The sequence below is a fragment of the Bos indicus x Bos taurus genome, chromosome 12, assembly GCF_003369695.1.
Source record: "Bos indicus x Bos taurus breed Angus x Brahman F1 hybrid chromosome 12, Bos_hybrid_MaternalHap_v2.0, whole genome shotgun sequence".
In the NCBI taxonomy this organism is placed as follows: domain Eukaryota; kingdom Metazoa; phylum Chordata; class Mammalia; order Artiodactyla; family Bovidae; genus Bos; species Bos indicus x Bos taurus.
The window spans coordinates 71,519,464-71,536,411 of record NC_040087.1 but is presented as its reverse complement, the minus strand read 5'-3'; the positions used below and the strand labels follow the sequence as shown (position 1 = coordinate 71,536,411).

The following is a 16,948-nucleotide window of genomic DNA, read 5'->3' as shown; positions in this document are numbered from 1 at the left end:
CCTCAGACTAGAAGGGAATGGCAGGACATACATAAAGTGATGAAAGAGAAAAACCTACAACCCAGATTACTATACCCAGAAAGGATCTCATTCAAATATGAAGGAGAAAGCTTTACAGATACTCAAAAGCTGAGAGAATTCAGCACCACCAAACCAGCTCAGATCATGAACTCCTTATTGCAAATTCAGACTTAAATTAAAGAAAGTAGGGAAAACCACTAGACCATTCAGGTATGACCTAAATCAAATCCCTTATGATTAAACAGTTGAAGTGAGAAATAGATTTAAGGGACTAGATCTGATAGAGTGCCTGATGAACTATGGAATGAGGTTCGTGACATTGTACAGGAGACAGGGATCAAGACCATCCCCATGGAAAAGAAATGCAAAAAAGCAAAATGGCTGTCTGGGGAGGCCTTACAAATAGCTGTGAAAAGAAGAGAAGCGAAAAGCAAAGGCGAAAAGGAAAGATATAAACATCTGAATGCAGAGTTCCAAAGACTAGCAAGAAGAGATAAGAAAGCCTTCCTCAGCGATCAATGCAAAGAAATATAGGAAAACAACAGAACGTGAAAGACTAGAGATCTCTTCAAGAAAATTAGAGACACCAAGGGAACATTTCATGCAAAGATGGGCTCGATAATGGACAGAAATGGTATGGACCTAACAGAAGCAGAAGATATTAAGAGGAGGTGGCAAGAATACACAGAAGAACTGTACAAAAAAGATCTTCACGACCCAGATAATCATGATGGTGTGATCACTGACCTAGAGCCAGACATCCTAGAATGTGAAGTCAAGCGGGCCTTAGAAAGCATCATTACGAACTAAGCTAGTGAAGGTGGTGGAATTCCAGTTGAGCTATTTCAAGTCCCAAAAGATGAGGCTGCACTCAATATGCCAGCAAATCTGGAAAACTCAGCAGTGGCCACAGGACTGGAAAAGGTCAGTTTTCATTCCAGCCCCAAATAAAGGCAATGCCAAAGAATGCTCAAACTACCACAAAATGGCACTCATCTCACATGCTAGTAAAGTAATGCTCAAAATTCTCCAAGCCAGGCTTCAGCAATATGTGAACCACGAACTTCCTGATGTTCAAGCTGGTTTTAGAAAATGTAGAGGAACAAGAGATCAAATTGCCAACATCTGCTGGATCATGGAAAAAGCAAGAGAGTTCCAGAAAAACATCTATTTCTGCTTTATTGACTATGGCAAAGCCCTTGACTGTGTGGATCACAATAAACTGTGGAAAATTCTGAAAGAGATGGGAATACCAGACCACCTGACCTGCCTCTTGAAAATTTGTATGCAGGTCAGGAAGCAACAGTTAGAACTGGACATGGAACAACAGACTGGTTCCAAATAGGAAAAGGAGTATGTCAAGGCTGTATACTGTCACCCTGCTTATTTAACTTATATGCAGAGTACATCATGAAAAACGCTGGGTTGCAAGAAGCACAAGCTGCAATCAAGATTGTGGGGAGAAATATCAATAACCTCAGATATGCAGATGACACCTCCCTTATGGAAGAAAGTGAAGAAGAACTAAAATGCCTCTTGATGAAGGTGAAAGAGGAGAGTGAAAAAGTTGGCTTAAAGCTCAACATTCAGAAAATGAAGATCATGGCATCTAGTCCCATCACTTCATGGGAAATAGATGGGGAAACAGTGGAAACAGTATCAGACTTTATTTTTCTGGGTTCCAAAATCACTGCAGATGGTGACTTCAGCCATCAAATTAAAAGACGCTTACTCCTTGGAAGAAAAGTTATGACCAACCTAGATAGCATATTCAAAAGCAGAGACATTATTTTGCCAACAAAGGTCTGTCTAGTCAAGGCTATGGTTTTTCCAGTAGTCATGTATGGATGTGAGAGTTGGACTGTGAAGAAAGTTGAGTGTTGAAGAATTGGTGCTTTTGAAGTGTGGTGTTGGAGAAGACTCTTGAGAGTCCCTTGGACTGCAAGGAGATCCAACCAGTCTATTCTAAAGGAGATCAGCCCTGGGATTTCTTTGGAAGGAATGATGCTGAAGCTGAAACTCCAGTACTTTGGCTACCTCATGCGAAGAGTTGACTCATTGGAAAAGACTCTGATGCTGGGAGGGATTAGGGGCAGGAGGAGAAGGGGAAGGCAGAGGATGAGATGGCTGGATGGCATCACTGACTCAATGGATGTGAGTCTGAGTGAACTCTGGGAGTTGGTGATGGACAGGGAGGCCTGGCGCGCTGCAATTCATGGGGTCTCAAAAAGTCGGACATGACTGAGCGACTGAACTGAACTGAACTGAACTGAAGAAAGATGGTAACAGTGACTCTATATGCGAGACAGTAAAACAGACACAGATGTAAAGAGCAGACTTTTGGACTCTGTGGGAGAAGGCGAGGGTGGACTGTTTTGAGAGAGTAGTATGAAACATGTATGTTACCATATGTTAAATAGATCACCAGTCCAAGTTCAATGCATGAGACAGGGTGCTCAGGTTCATGTACTGGGATGACCCTGAGGGATGGGATGGGATGAGAAGGAGGTGGGAGGTGGGTTCAGGATGGGGAGCAAATGTACACCCTTGGGTGATTTATGTCAATGTATGGCAAAAACCACTACAATATTGTAATTAGCCTCCAATTAAAATAAATAAATGAATTAAAAAAAAAAAAGACAGAAGGAGCTGGCTTCCTCTTGTAAGTCTTTGGGGCTCAGAGAGGGTGGAAAGCCCTTGGCTAGGGGAGAACAGCCTGGGTTAGGGGCCAGGTAACCATCCACTCAGCCCTGAGTGGGACTCTTTCCTATCTGGGACATCTGACCAGGAACCTAACTCTTAGGGACCCTCAGCTGTAATATTACTTTAAGGAAAAACCCTTCTCTGACCAGCGATATGTTCTAACCTTTCCCCTTTTTACTTCATTTAGGCACAGAGCTGAAAGTGATTCAGTGATGCTTTTGATCATCCAGTTGTGCACCTGTGTTCTCATTTCAGCATCCACACTGCTCTCTCTCTTCACTCTATTGAGTAACTTTTTAGCTGCCTATAGCTTTGTGTTAAGAGCAACATAAGCTCAGATTGAGCTCAAGCTCCAAATAAGAAATTCTGGGAGCTATATTCAGGTCTTTTCTGTAGAACTCAGCCAGTCTGAACACTGGGTGCTCACAGGGATGATACAGGTGAATTCTGGGGCTCATCACCCTGTCAGGAGGACCTGAAAACCCAGCTCCAGAGAGCAGAGAAAACTCACTAGAACCAGGCTCCCATTTCCACTCCACAGAGAGTGACATCAACACTGTTCATCACAGACAGGGCTTCTGAGGAGGAAGCAGACATGGCTGTTTCCCCATGGAGAGTCCTGGAGTGAACTCTTCAGCGTGGCCTCCCTCACCTGCTTCCCTGTCAGGAGATCAAAGTGCAGCTGATTCTCTCCAGCAGGCATGGAAGGTGGGGTCGACTTTAGAAACCAGGTATTATCTCAGCCTTGAAAACCAGGGAACCCAAACACCCCATCACCTACTTCACCTCAAACCCAAGAGTTATAGGCCAGGGAATCTGGAGCCATGAAAATCTATCCTTTTTCTTTCAAACCCCACTTAGGGCTGAGCAGAATGCCAGGATGAGTGAACTGGAAGGTCTGCCAAAAAGTTAAGTAGAACATGGGGAGAGGGGATGTCAAGGCTCTGCTGTTATGTTGCCCAAAGTAGCATCTTTTTCCCACAAGCACTGAGCTCACTGTCTTGAAGAAGACTATGCCACAGCCATAGCATCAGCCCACAGTCACAGATGTGTAAACCTACAGTTCACAGGACTCACAGCTGTGTTTCCCATAATGCTGAGGACATTTGGGAACACACCCCACAAGTGTGGGGTGTAGATATTCCTTGGCAGGGAGACTTCCCTGGCTGATAGCCCTGCTGAAGGTTATTATTCAAGCTATGTGAGACCTGCTAGTTGTGAATAAGTTCTCAATTGTCTCTTGTTCAAGGTTCTAATGCCTTTGGTAGTGGCCAGCAGGCACTCTACAAGAATCTACTCAAGAAATCCTCTTGAGATCCCCAGAGACTAAGGGATTAAGAGCACTGACTGCCCAGTATTAACTATATTAACCCATCTAAGTGATAGACCTGCACATGAGACCCAGACTATCTTATTCCCAAGGTTGTGCTTTTAATCACAGCTGCAGTGTCTCAGAGGGAGAATAATCAGGGTTAAGGATGCCTGTGTGTGATGATGTGCATTTTTCTCCAGACTTTATTTGTGTTCAGAAAACCACCAAATCTTACTCAGCTAATATCCAACAGCCTTAGCCATTATTGAATATTTTATTAATCACCTTGTGCTCAGTTGCTTCTGTCATGTCCAACTCTTTTCAATCCCATGGACTGTAGCCCACCAGGCTCCTCTGTCCATGGAATTCTCCATGGAAGAATACCTAGATCTTCCCAACCCAGGGATTGAACCCGCATCTCTAACATCCCCTGCATTTACAACTAGCACTATCTGGGAAGCCCCATTAATTACCTTATGTTGAACAAAGTCCCTGGGAATCTGGCATGAGAACCCCTTAAAACAGGTGTATTAGGACCCATGATCCTAATACACCTGACACATGTGCTAACTCTCCCCTAGCAATGGCCATGGCAGACACTGCTAGTTGATCCCAGCATCTTTCAGATAGAACTTGGGTATGGCTTCATCATTGAGGCATTGCCAAATGTAAAAAGTTGACTAGAGAAAGGCAAGAAAATGCCATCCTGGTTTTATGTACTTGTCCATGATTGACCATTGCTATGCTCACTTTTCCAAAACTGTGCCCCCAAAGTCCCTTAATAATCAGATGCCAATATGTCATCAGATAAAAATGCCAGCATAAGCTTCCAAGGGCAGGTAGGCCATAGGACCTAAAAATAAATGTCAGGACATCAGTAGTCCTTGGAGCACATCAGGACTCCTTGGAGTCCTTTTGCCTTCTAGGCACAGCAGTCAGGTGTCCTTCCTTTTGTTGGTGACTACAGCAGTGACCTTTAAGATACATTCTCGCTTTCTCAGTTGCTCAATCATGTCTGACTCTTTGAGACCCCATGGACTGCCACACTCCTCTGTCCCTCGAATTATCCAGGCAAGAACACTGGAGTGGATTGCCATGTTCTCCTTCAGGGGATCTTCACAACCCAGGGATTGAACCTGTTTCCTGTGTCTCCTACATTGACAGGTGGATTCTTTATCAATGAGACACCTGGGAAGCCCTAAAATACACTATCAGTTACTATTTAGAGGAAGCAGCAGTGTTATTATTTACAGCACAGACCTACCTCCCCAGGTTGGTAGGTGTCCAATATGCAATTGGAGAAGAGCAGAGAAATATCTCCAGAAGGAATGAAGAGGCTAAGCAAAAGCAGAGACAATGCCTAGTTGTAGATGTATCTGGTGGTGAAAAAAAGTCTGATGATGTAAAGAACAATACTGCATAGGAGCCTGGAATGTTGGGTCCATTAATCAAGGTAAATTGGAAGTGGTCAAATAGGTGCTGGATGGCAAGAGTGAACATTGGCATTTTGGGAATCAATGAACTAAAATGGATGGGAATGGGAGAATTTAATTCAGATGATCATTATATCAACTACTGTAGGAAAGAATCCATTAGAAGAAATGGAGTAGCGCTCAGTCAACAAGAGTCCAAAATGAAGTACTTGGATGCAATCTCAAAAATGAGAGAATAATCTCCATTCATTTCCAAAGCAAAGCATACAATATCACGATAATCCAAACCTAAGTCCCAACCACTAATGCCAAGGAAGCTGAAGTTGAATGGCTCTGTGAAGACCTACAAGACATTCTAGAATTAACACACACACACACACACACACACACACACACACACACACAGTCATTTTCATCATAGGGGACTGGAATGCAAAAGTAGAAAGTCAAGAGATACCTGGAGTAACAGTTTGACCTTGGATTATAAAATGAAGCAGAGCAAAGGCTAACAGAGTTTTGCCAAGAGAACACACTGGTCATAGAAAACAACCTCTTCCAACAACACAAGAGAAGACTCTACACATGGACATCACCAGATGGTCAATACTGAAATAAGATTGATAATATTCTTGGCAGACAAAGATGCATAAGCTGTATACAGCGAGCAAAAAAAAGATCGGGAGTTGACTGTGGCTCAGATCATGAACTCCTTATTGCAAAAATCACACTTAAATTGAAGAAAGTATGGAAAACCACTAGACCATTCAGGTATAACTTAAATCAACCTAAGTCAAATCCCTTATGATTATACAGTAGAAGTAACAAATAGATTCAAGAGATTATATCTGGTAGACAGAATGCCTGAAGAACTATGGACAGAGCTTCATTACATTGTACAGGAGGCAGTGATCAAAACCATCCCTGAGAAAAAGAGATGTGAAAAGGCAAAGTGGTTGTCTGAGGAGGCCTTACAAATATCTGAGAAAAGAAGAGACTCTAAAGGCAAAGGAGAAAATAAAAGATATACTCATTTCAGTGCAGAGTTCTAAAGAATATCAAGGTGAGATAAGAAGGCCTTCCTCAGTGATCAATGCAAAGAAATAGAGGAAAACAACAGATAAGAAAGACTAGAGATTTCTTCAATAAAATTAGATATAACAAAGGAACAGTTCATATAAAGATGGGCGCAATAAAGGACAGAAATGGAATGAACCTAACAGAAGCAGAAGATAATAGGAAGAGTGGGCAAGAATACAAGAAGAACTATACAAAAAGATCTTAATGATTTGGATAACCACTATGGTGTGATCAAAAACCTTGAGCCAGACATCACTACAAACAAACCTTGTGCAGGTAATAGAATTCCAGTTGAGCTATTTCAAATCCTAAAAGATGATGCTGTTAAAGTGCTGCATTCAATATGCCAGCAAATTTGGAAAATTCAGCAGTGACCACAGGACTGGAAAAGGTCAGTTTTCATTCCAATCCCAAAGAAGGGCAATGGCAAAGAATGTTCCAACTACCACAGAGTAGCACTCATTTCACATGCTAGCAGGGTAATGCTCAAAATCCTTCAAGCCAGGCTTCAACACGATGTGAACCAAGAACTTTCAGATGTCCAAGCTTAATTTAGAAACAGCAGAGGAACCAGAGATCAAATTGCCAACTTTCATCAGATCATAGTAAAAGCAAGAGAATTACAGAAGTACACCTATTTCTGCTTCATTGACTATGCTCAAGCCTTTGTGTGGATCACAATAAGCTGAAAATTCTTCAAGAGATGGGAATACCACACCACCTTACCTACCTCCTAATAAACCTGTACTCAGGTCAAGAAACAACAGTTAGAACCAGACATGAAACAATAGACTGCTTCCAAACCAGGAAGAGAGTATGTCAAGGCTGTATATTGTCACCGTACTAATTTAACTTCTATGCAGAGTACATCACGCAAAATGTCAGACTGAATGAAGCACAACTGGAATCAAGATTCTTGGGAGAAATATCAATAAACTCAGATATGCAGATACCACCACCCTTATGGCAGAAAGTGAAGAAGAACAAAAGAGCCTCTTGATGAAGCTGAAAGAGAAGAGTGGAAAAGTTGGCAGACAAATGTCTGTCTAGTCAAAGCTAGGTTTTTTTCAGAACAAGACCCAGTTTCCCTCTCAGTCAGTCTCTCCCATCAAGAAGCTTCCATAAGCCTCTTATCCTTCATCATCAGAAGGCAGGATATTTGGCAAAACTAATACAATTATGTAAAGTTTAAAAATAAAATAAAATTAGAGAAAAAAAAAAAAAAAAGAAGGCAGGCAGACCAAAAACCACAATCGTAGAAAACAAACAAATCTGATTACATGGACCACAACCTTGTCTAACTCAATGAAACTATGAGCCATGCCGTGTAGGGCCACCCAAGACAAACTGGTCATGGTGGAGTGTTCTGACTAAACGTGGTCCACTGGAGAAGGAAATGGAAAACCACTGAGTATTCTTGCCTTGAGAACCCCATGAACAGTATGAAAAGGCAAAAAGATAGGACACTGCAAGATGAACTTCCCAGGTCAGTTGGTGCCCAATATGCTACTAGAGATCACTGGGGATATAACTCTGGAAAGAATGAAGAGACAGAGACAAAGCAAAAACAACACCCAGTTGTGGATGTGACTGCTGATGCAAGTAAAATCTGATGCTATAAAGAGCAATATTGCATAGGAATCTGGAATGTTATGTCCATGAATCAAGGCAAATTGGAAGTGGTCAAACAGGAGATGGCAAGAGTGAACATTGAAATGAATCAGTGAACTAAAATAGACTGGAATGGATAAATTTAACTCAGATGACCATTATATTTACCACTGTGGGCAAGAATCCCTTAGAAGAAATGGAGTAGCCATCATACTCAAGAGTCTGAATGCAGTATTTGGATGCAATCTCAAAAACGACAGAATGATCTCTGTTCATTTCCAAGGCAAACCATTCAATATCACAGTAATACAAGTCTATACCCCAACCAGTAATGCTGAAGGAGCTGAAGTTCAATCGTTCTATGAAGACCTACAAGACCTTCTAGAACTAATATCCAAAAAAGATGTCCTTTTCATTATAGGGGACTGAAGTACAGAAGCAGTACGTCAAGAAACACATGGAGTAATAGGCAAATTTGGCCTTGGAGTACAAAATGAAGCAGGGGAAAGCCTAATAGAGTTTTGCCAAAAGAACACACTGGTGATAGCAAATAACCTCTTCAAACACCACAAGAGAAGACTCTACATATGGACATCACCAGATGGCCAACACTGAAATCATATTGATTATATTCTTTGCAGCCAAAGTTGGAGAAGCTCTATAGAATCAGCAGAAAAAAAGACCAGGAACAGACTGTGTCTCAGATCATGAACTCCTTATTGCCAAATTCAGACTTAAATTCAAGAAAGTAGGGAAAACTAGACCATTCAGGTATGATGCATGTTAAATCCCTTATGATTATACAGTGGAAGTGAGAAATAGATTCAAGGGATTAGATAAGATAGAGAGAATGCCTGAAGAACCATGGGCAGAGGTTCCCGACATTGTACAGCAGGCAGGGATCAAGACCATTCCCAGGAAAAAGAAGTGCAAAAAGGCAAAATGGTTGTCTGAGGAGGTCTTTCAAACAGCTATGAAAAGAAGCTAAGCAAAAGGCAAAGGAGAAAAAGAAAGATATACACATTTGAATGTAGAGTACCAAAGAATAGCAAGGAGAGATAAGAGAATCTTCCTCAGTGATCAATGCAAAGAAATAGACAAAAACAATAGACTGGGAAAGACTAGAGATTTCTTCAAGAAAATTAGAAATACCAGGGGAATATTTCATGCAAAGATGGACACAATAAAGGATAGAAATTGTATGGACCTAAGAGAAGCAGAAGATACTAAGACAAAGTGGCAAGAAAACACAGAAGAGCTATACAAAAAAGATCTTCATGACCCAGATAACGACGATAGTGTGATCACACTCACCTAGAGCCAGACACCCTGGAATGTGAAGTCAAGTGGGCCTTAGGAAGCATCATGACCAATAAAGTTAGTGGAGGTGATGGAATACCAGCTGACCTATTTCAAATCCTAAAAAATGATGCTGTGTAAGTGCTGCACTCAATATGCCAGCAAATTTGGAAAACTCGGCAGTGGCCACAGGACTCGAAAAGGTCACTTTTCATTCCCATCCCAAAGAAAGGCAATGCCAAAGAGTGCTACCACAAAACTGGACTCATCTCACATGCTGGCAAAGTAATGCTCAAAATTCTACAAGCCAGGCTTCAACAGTACGTGAACCATGAACTTCCAGATGTTCAAGCTGGATTTAGAAAAGGCAGAGGAACCAGAGATCAAATTGCCAATGTCCAGTGGATCATCATTGGATCATCAACATTGATTGGATCATCAGAGTTCCAGAAAAACATCTATTTCGGCTTTACTGACTATGGCAAAGCCTTTGACTGTATGGATCACAATAAACTGTGGAAAATTCTTCAAGAGATGAATAGACAGGCACCCTACCTGCTTCCTGAGAAATCTGTATGCAGGTCAGGAAGCAACAGTTAGGACAGGACATGGAACAACAGACTGGTTCCAAATTGGAAAAGGAGTACATCAAGGTTGTATATTGTCACCCTGCTTATTTAACTTATATGCAGAGTACATCATTCAAATGCTGGGCTAGAGGAGGCACAAGCTGGAATCAAGATTGCCAAGAGAAATATAAAAAACCTGAGATATGCAGATGATACCACCCTTATGGCAGAAAGCGAAGAACTAAAGATCCTCTTTATGAACGTGAAAGAGGAAAGTGAAAATGTTGGCTTAAAGTTCAACATTCAGAAAACAAAGATCATGGCATCCAGTCCCATAACTTCATGGAAACAGTGAGAGACTTTAATTTCTTGGGCTCCAAAATCACTGCAGATGGTGACTGCAGCCAGGAAATTAAAAGATGCTTGCTCTTTGGAAGAAAAGCTATGACCAACCCAGACAGCATATTAAAAAGCAGAGACATTACTTTGCCAACAAAGGTCCATCTAGTCAAAGCTATATTTTTTCCTGTAGTCATGTATGGATGTGAGTATTGGACCATAAAGAAAGCTGAGCACCAAGGATTTGATGCTTTTGAACTGCGGTGTTGGAGGAGACTCTTGAGAGTCCCTTGGACTGCATGGAGATCCAACCAGTCCATCCTAAAGGAAATCAGTCCTGAATATTCATTGGAAGGACTGATGCTGAAGGTGAAACTCCAATATTTGGCCACCTGATGCCAAGAACTACTCATTGGAAAAGACCCTGATTCTGGGAAAGATTGAAGGTGGGAGGAGAAGGGGATAACAGAGGATGAGATGGTTGGATGGCATCACCGACTCAGTGGACATGAGTTTGAGTAAACTCCAGGAGTTGGTGATTGACAGGGAGGCCTGGCGTGCTGCTGTCCATAGAGTTGCAAAGAGTCAGACAGGACTCAGCGACTAAACTGAACTGAATTGAACTGATGGTTTTTCTAGTAGTCATGTATAGATGTGAGAGTTGGACCATAAAGAAAGCTTAACACAGAAGAACTGATATTTTTGAACTGTGGTGTTGGAGAATACTCTTGAGAGTCCCTTGGATTGCAAGGAGATCAAACCAGTCAATTCTAAAGGAAATCAACCCTAAATAGTCATTGGAAGAACTGATGCTCAAGCTTAAGCTCCACTACTTTGACCACCTGATGTGAAGAGCCGACTCATTGGAAAAGATCGTGATAATGGGAAATACTGAAGGCAGGAGGAGAAGTGGATGACAGAGGATGAGATAGTTGGATGGCATCACCAACTCAGCCAACATGGGTTTGAGCAAACTCCGGGAGGTAGTGAAGGATAGAGAAGCATGGTGTGCTGCAGACCATGAGGTCTCAAAAAGTTGGACTTGAATTAGGGACTGAACACTACTACCACCAGCAGCTAGAGAGAAAACATAAACAGTTCTAATCAACTGGCCACCACATGTGCTTATCTGGGGTGTGCAGGAGGAGTACCTGGATTAAATTCATTGTCTAACTTACTGCAGCCTACTAGGTGCAAAAAAAATCCAAATATTCCACAGTGATGGTGCCAAAGTCCTCAAACTCTCCAGATCAAATATTGAGAAAATTCTGTACTGCTTCTTGACAAAAGCCTCAGGAGAAACTCTTCTCTCCACTTTCATATGAATGGGGGATGGCCCTTGCCCCAGGCAAAAATTTCTGTCAAACATTTTTTCTGGAATAAACCCTCTTTGAACGTACCATAGACCTGCTTTGCAACAAAACTGTTGAATGACTCCCTTTCATGGGTGGCCTCAAAATATAAAACTTCTGAAACCTTGACTACACAGAAGATTGGATGGAGCTCATCGCTTCCTCTTCTGCCTCCCCAGGTCCTTCCATCTTACCAAGTCATCAGCAGAATGTCACACACACCTGGACTCCACTGCTCCCCCTCCATCCAAACACCTCACAAGACCAGACCTCATGGGAGGTCACCTGCTTCTCTTGATGAATGAAAATTTCTTTTATAAATTTTATGAAATTGATGATCACCATCCTTTTCACAAATAAAGTACCTCAAGTGTTTACTATTTAAAACAAAACACACAAATGCCACACACACACACACACACACACACACACACACAAACTCCTTTGACTGGATTAACTGAGACTTTTTTCCATTTACTAAGTACAGAGAACCATAGGATTCAATATGCTTCTGTTCTTGGCTTGGTTTCTAGAAAGTAAAGTTGGTATTAATTTGCAATAATTATTCATGTTTGAGGTCTCTGCTACAAACATATTCTCTCTTTACTTTTTAGCTATTGTTTTTATAACTTAAAAATATGTAACAATGTATTTTATTCATTATTTATTAATATTGATGAAATGTGTTCATTAAGAATGACATAAATTTGATTCTTTCATCATCTGTGATTACCTGTAGAATAGAATAATTAATCATAAAATGTGTTCCCCATTATTTTGTTTTTTAGCTGCATCTTGCAGTCAAAACCAAGACCAGTTCCACAACCAGGGACTGAAGCAGTGGCTCCCACAGTGGAAGCACAGAGTCTTAACCACAGGACCTTCAGGGAAGTCCCTGTCCCCCATTATTCTAAAACTAGGAAGGTGTATGGAGTAATCAACTAAATGCATACTGAACAGATCTCCATCCTGTGTTCTCATAGGGGATAATTTTCAGCATCATTTATATAAATAGTTTTGAGAAAGGGGTATACAGTGTGGTATCACCCAAATACTGATAATGATAAATAACAAACCTGAAAATAACAGGGCTTATCTTTTCAATAGAGCTTCCCTGGTGGTTCAGACATTAAAGAATCCACCAGCAACACAGGAGACCTGGGTTCAGCACCTGGGTCAGGAAGATCCTCTGGAGAAGGGAACGGCTACCCACTCCAGTATTCTTGCCTGGGGAATCCATGGACAGAGGAGCCTGGTGGGCTACAGTCCATGGGGTCACAAAGAGTCAACATAACTGATGACTAACACACATCTTTTCAATACATTTAACAATTACAACTTACTTAATGTGTTAAACAATGCATTTTTCAAATATATCACTTCTGACATGTATTTCCTGAGGTCTCCTTTCCTTTTCCTAATCTTTTCCTTTCCTTGTCATGTCTGGTAACTTCAGGAGAAGAAAAATTCTCTATATTAGTTCCTTCTAATTAATTCCTTCTGCATTAGTTCCAACATGATGAAATACTTTCAAGAATAGCATTCACAGAGTGGATACTCTGTGTAAGAAAGTGTGTCATGAACAAGACAGAAATGGTCCCTGTTCTCATGGAGCTCACATCCGTCCTCCCTGGGCTAAAATGCAAAGTGCAGCTGACCCGCCATCAGCTCCATTTGCCTTAAGGGCCAAACCCACTCTCAGGGGCCATAACTTTCAATCACCTAATGTTAACAGTGAGAAATTCCACAGAACAGTCTAAGGAATTTCAGGGTCTGGTTAATTGCTGTACAAATGGAAGCCAGCATGCACTGTCATCCCAAACTGAGAGCCCAGGTACTCACTTGTACATTCCAGGCGTTTCACATCTCGTGACGTCTCTAAGAAATATCGCCAAAGAACAAAGAAAAGGATGCCAAGGGGAATCACAGGTATAGCAATCCAAGGAATTGCAGCCACCATCACACCCACCACACCAATCACAAGTAGAAATGTCTGAAATAGCAAAAATACAGAGGCTTTCATGTCAATGATACTTTTCAAAGATAAACGTTAATGATTTGTTCTTAAGATTAAACTCCTTTCCTTGAAAAACTTATTTGAACAGCAGGGAATGCTTTCCCTTCCAAAGAAATAAAAGTATAGCTGGCCCTCATGATATTTGTTGCATGCACCAACACTTTTATAAGAACTTTCTAGGTATCAGCTCTTCTGATACACTCAGTAGTCCTTTGAGGCAGGCATGACTAGTTTTAACAGATTAGAATATTTGAGGTTCAAAGAGTAGGAGTTGAATCCCAAACTATCAGGAGTCATCAGATGCTACTAAAAAGATGAGTGAGCAGGTATCACAGATGAGGAATCCAGACACCTTAGCTATGCATGCAGGGATAAAGAAGTGGTTAATTACAAATTCAGTGTAAAATATCCAGTAACAGTATTATCTAATTTTAGAAATGGAGGAGTGAGGCACAGGATGAGAAGAAGCAACTTGATGGAGACTAAGCCATGGAGCTGGGAAGCCCATGTCATGAGCCATTATGACACATTTAAACCCCCAACATACAGTCATCTTTCTATCATTAGACTAAGTGTTCAATTCAGTTCAGTTCAGTCACTCAGTCATGTCTGACTCTTTGTGGCCCCATAGACTACAGCATGCCAGGCTTCCCTGTCGTTCACCAACACTTGGAGCTTGCTCAAACTCATGTCCATTGAGTTGGTGATGCCATCCCACGATCTCATCCCTTATCATCCCCTTCTCCTCCTGCCTTCAATCTTTCCCAGCATCAGGGTCTTTTTCCAATGAATCAGCTCTTTGCATCAGGTGGCCAAAGTATTGGAGCTTTAGCATCAGTCCTTCCAATGCATATTCAGGACTGATTTCATTTGGGACTGACTGCTTTGGTCTCCTTGCACTCCAAAGGACTCTCAAGAGTATTCTCCAAGCTCAGCTTTCTTTAGAGTCCAACTCTCAAATCCATACCTGACTACTGGAAAAAAAATAGCTTTGACTAGATGGACCTTGGTCAGCAAAGTAATGTATCTGCTTTTTAATATGCTGTCTAGGTGGGGCATAGCTTTTCTTCCAAGGAGCAAACATCTTTTAATTTCATGGCCACAGTCACCATCTGCATTGACTTTGGGTCCCAAGAAAATAAAGTCTGTCATTGTTTCCATTGTTTCCCCATCTACCGGCCATGAAGTGATGGGACTGGATGCCATGATCTTAGTTTTCTAAATGTTGAGCTTTAAGCCAACTTTTTCACTCTTCTTTTTCAATGTCAGCAAGAAGCTCTTTAGTTCTTCTTTGCTTTCTGCCATAAGGGTGGAGTCATCTGCATATCTCAGGTTCTTGATATTGCTCCTAGCAATCTTGATTCCAGCCTGTGCTTCATCCAGCCTAGCATTTCACAATATGTACTCTGCATGTAAGTTAAATAAGCAGGGTGACAATATACAGCCTTGACATTCTCCTTTCCCGATTTGGAACCAGTCTGTTGTTCCATGTCCAGTTCTAACTGTTGCTTCTTGACCTGCATACACAGTTCTCAGGAGGCAGGTCAGGTGGTCTGGTATTCCCATCTCTTACAGAATGTTCCAGTTTGTTGTGATCCACACAGTTAAAGGCTTTGGCATAGTCAATAAAGAAGAAGTCGTTTTTTCTGGAATTCTCTTGCTTTTACGATGATCCAACAGATGTTCGCAATTTGATCTCTGGTTCCTCTGCCTTTTCTAAATCCAGGTTGAACATCTGGAAGTTTATGCTTCACGTACTGTTGGAGCCTGGCTTGGAGAATTTTGAGCATTACTTTGCTAGCATGTGAGATGAGTGCAATTGTGCAGTAGTTTGAACATTCTTTGGTACCGCCTTTCTTTGGGGTTTAAGTGAAAACTGACCTTTTCCAGTCCTGTGGGCACTGCTGAGTGGGGGTGATGGAATTCCAGTTGAGCTATTTCAAGTCCTAAAATATGATGCTATTCACACGTACACTCAATTTGCCAGCAAATTCGGAAAACTCATCGGTGGCCACAAGACTGGAAAAGTTCAGACTAAGTACTTAAAATGTCAATTCCAAAGGTTAACGATTATAATGACAACAGACGCGATTTACAATGTGTTTGTTGTATGTAAGGCACTGTGCTAAGAGTTCCATGAACACTGTTAATCATCACATTATCCCATGAGATGATTTTATCTTGGGAAATCATCTTGGTCTAAAAAGATAGCAGGTAGAATAGAAAACAAAATAATTGGTCAATGCTACTTAAGCATCCATCTTAATCAGGAAAAGTATGATACCCTGGTGGACAGTATCAGGCAATAAGAATACAATCAACATTTAGCATCTGCCTGCTACAAAAGTGAGGTGGGGTAGTGGGGGCATGCAGATTCACCCAGTCTGGGCCAGGGTCTCTGAAGTTTGTCTCAGGTGGATACAAATTCATGATGATCTGCACAAGACACAGAGTGCTGGGAAACACAGTGAGGAATACCTGAATATTTTGAGACAATTTTAAGACTTATGACTGATTTTGCAAGCTGCTTTACAAATAGAAAGAGTGGCATGAATGATTTTCAGGCAGTAATCACAGTTCAGTTCAGTTCAGTCACTCAGTCGTGTCCGACTCTTTACAACCCTGGCAGCATGTCAGGCCTCCCTGTCCATCACCAACTCCTGGAGTTTACCCAAACTCATGTCCATCAAGTTGGTGATGCCATCTAACCATCTCATCCTCTGTAGTCCACTTCTCCTCCTTCCCTCAATCTTTCCCAGCATCAGAATCTTTTCAAATGAGTCAGCTCTTCATATCAGGTGATCAAAATATTGGAGTTTCAGCTTCCAACATCAGTCCTTCTAATGAACACCCGGGACTGATCTCCTTTAGGATTGACTGGTTGGATATCCTTTCAGTTCAAGGGACTCTCAAGAGTCTTCTCCAACACCACAGTTCAAAAGCATCAATTTTTCTGCACTCAGATTTCTTTATAGTCTAACACTCACATCCACACAGGACTACTGGTAAAACCATAGCCTTGACTGGACAGACCTTTGTTGGTGAAGTAATGTCTCTGCTTTTTAATACACTGTCTATGTTGGTCACGACTTTCCTTCCAAGGAGTTATCCTCTTACAATTTCATGGCTTCAATAACCATCTGCAGTGATTTTGGAGACCAGAAAAATAAAGTCTGACACTGTTTCCACTGTTTCCCCATCTATTTCTCATGAAG

The 16,948-nt window shown here is 41.5% G+C and overlaps 1 protein-coding gene across 1 annotated transcript in view; it reads right to left on the bottom strand.

Annotated features, from left to right (window-relative positions):
• LOC113902126 (multidrug resistance-associated protein 4-like) overlaps positions 1 to 16,948 on the bottom strand; it is a 205,451-nt gene that overhangs the window by 59,113 nt on the left and 129,390 nt on the right. Inside the window, exon 21 of the mRNA XM_027557081.1 lies at positions 13,559 to 13,709. Within this exon, the coding sequence (XP_027412882.1) occupies positions 13,559 to 13,709 (151 nt within the window). The remainder of the gene's footprint in view (positions 1 to 13,558; positions 13,710 to 16,948) is intronic.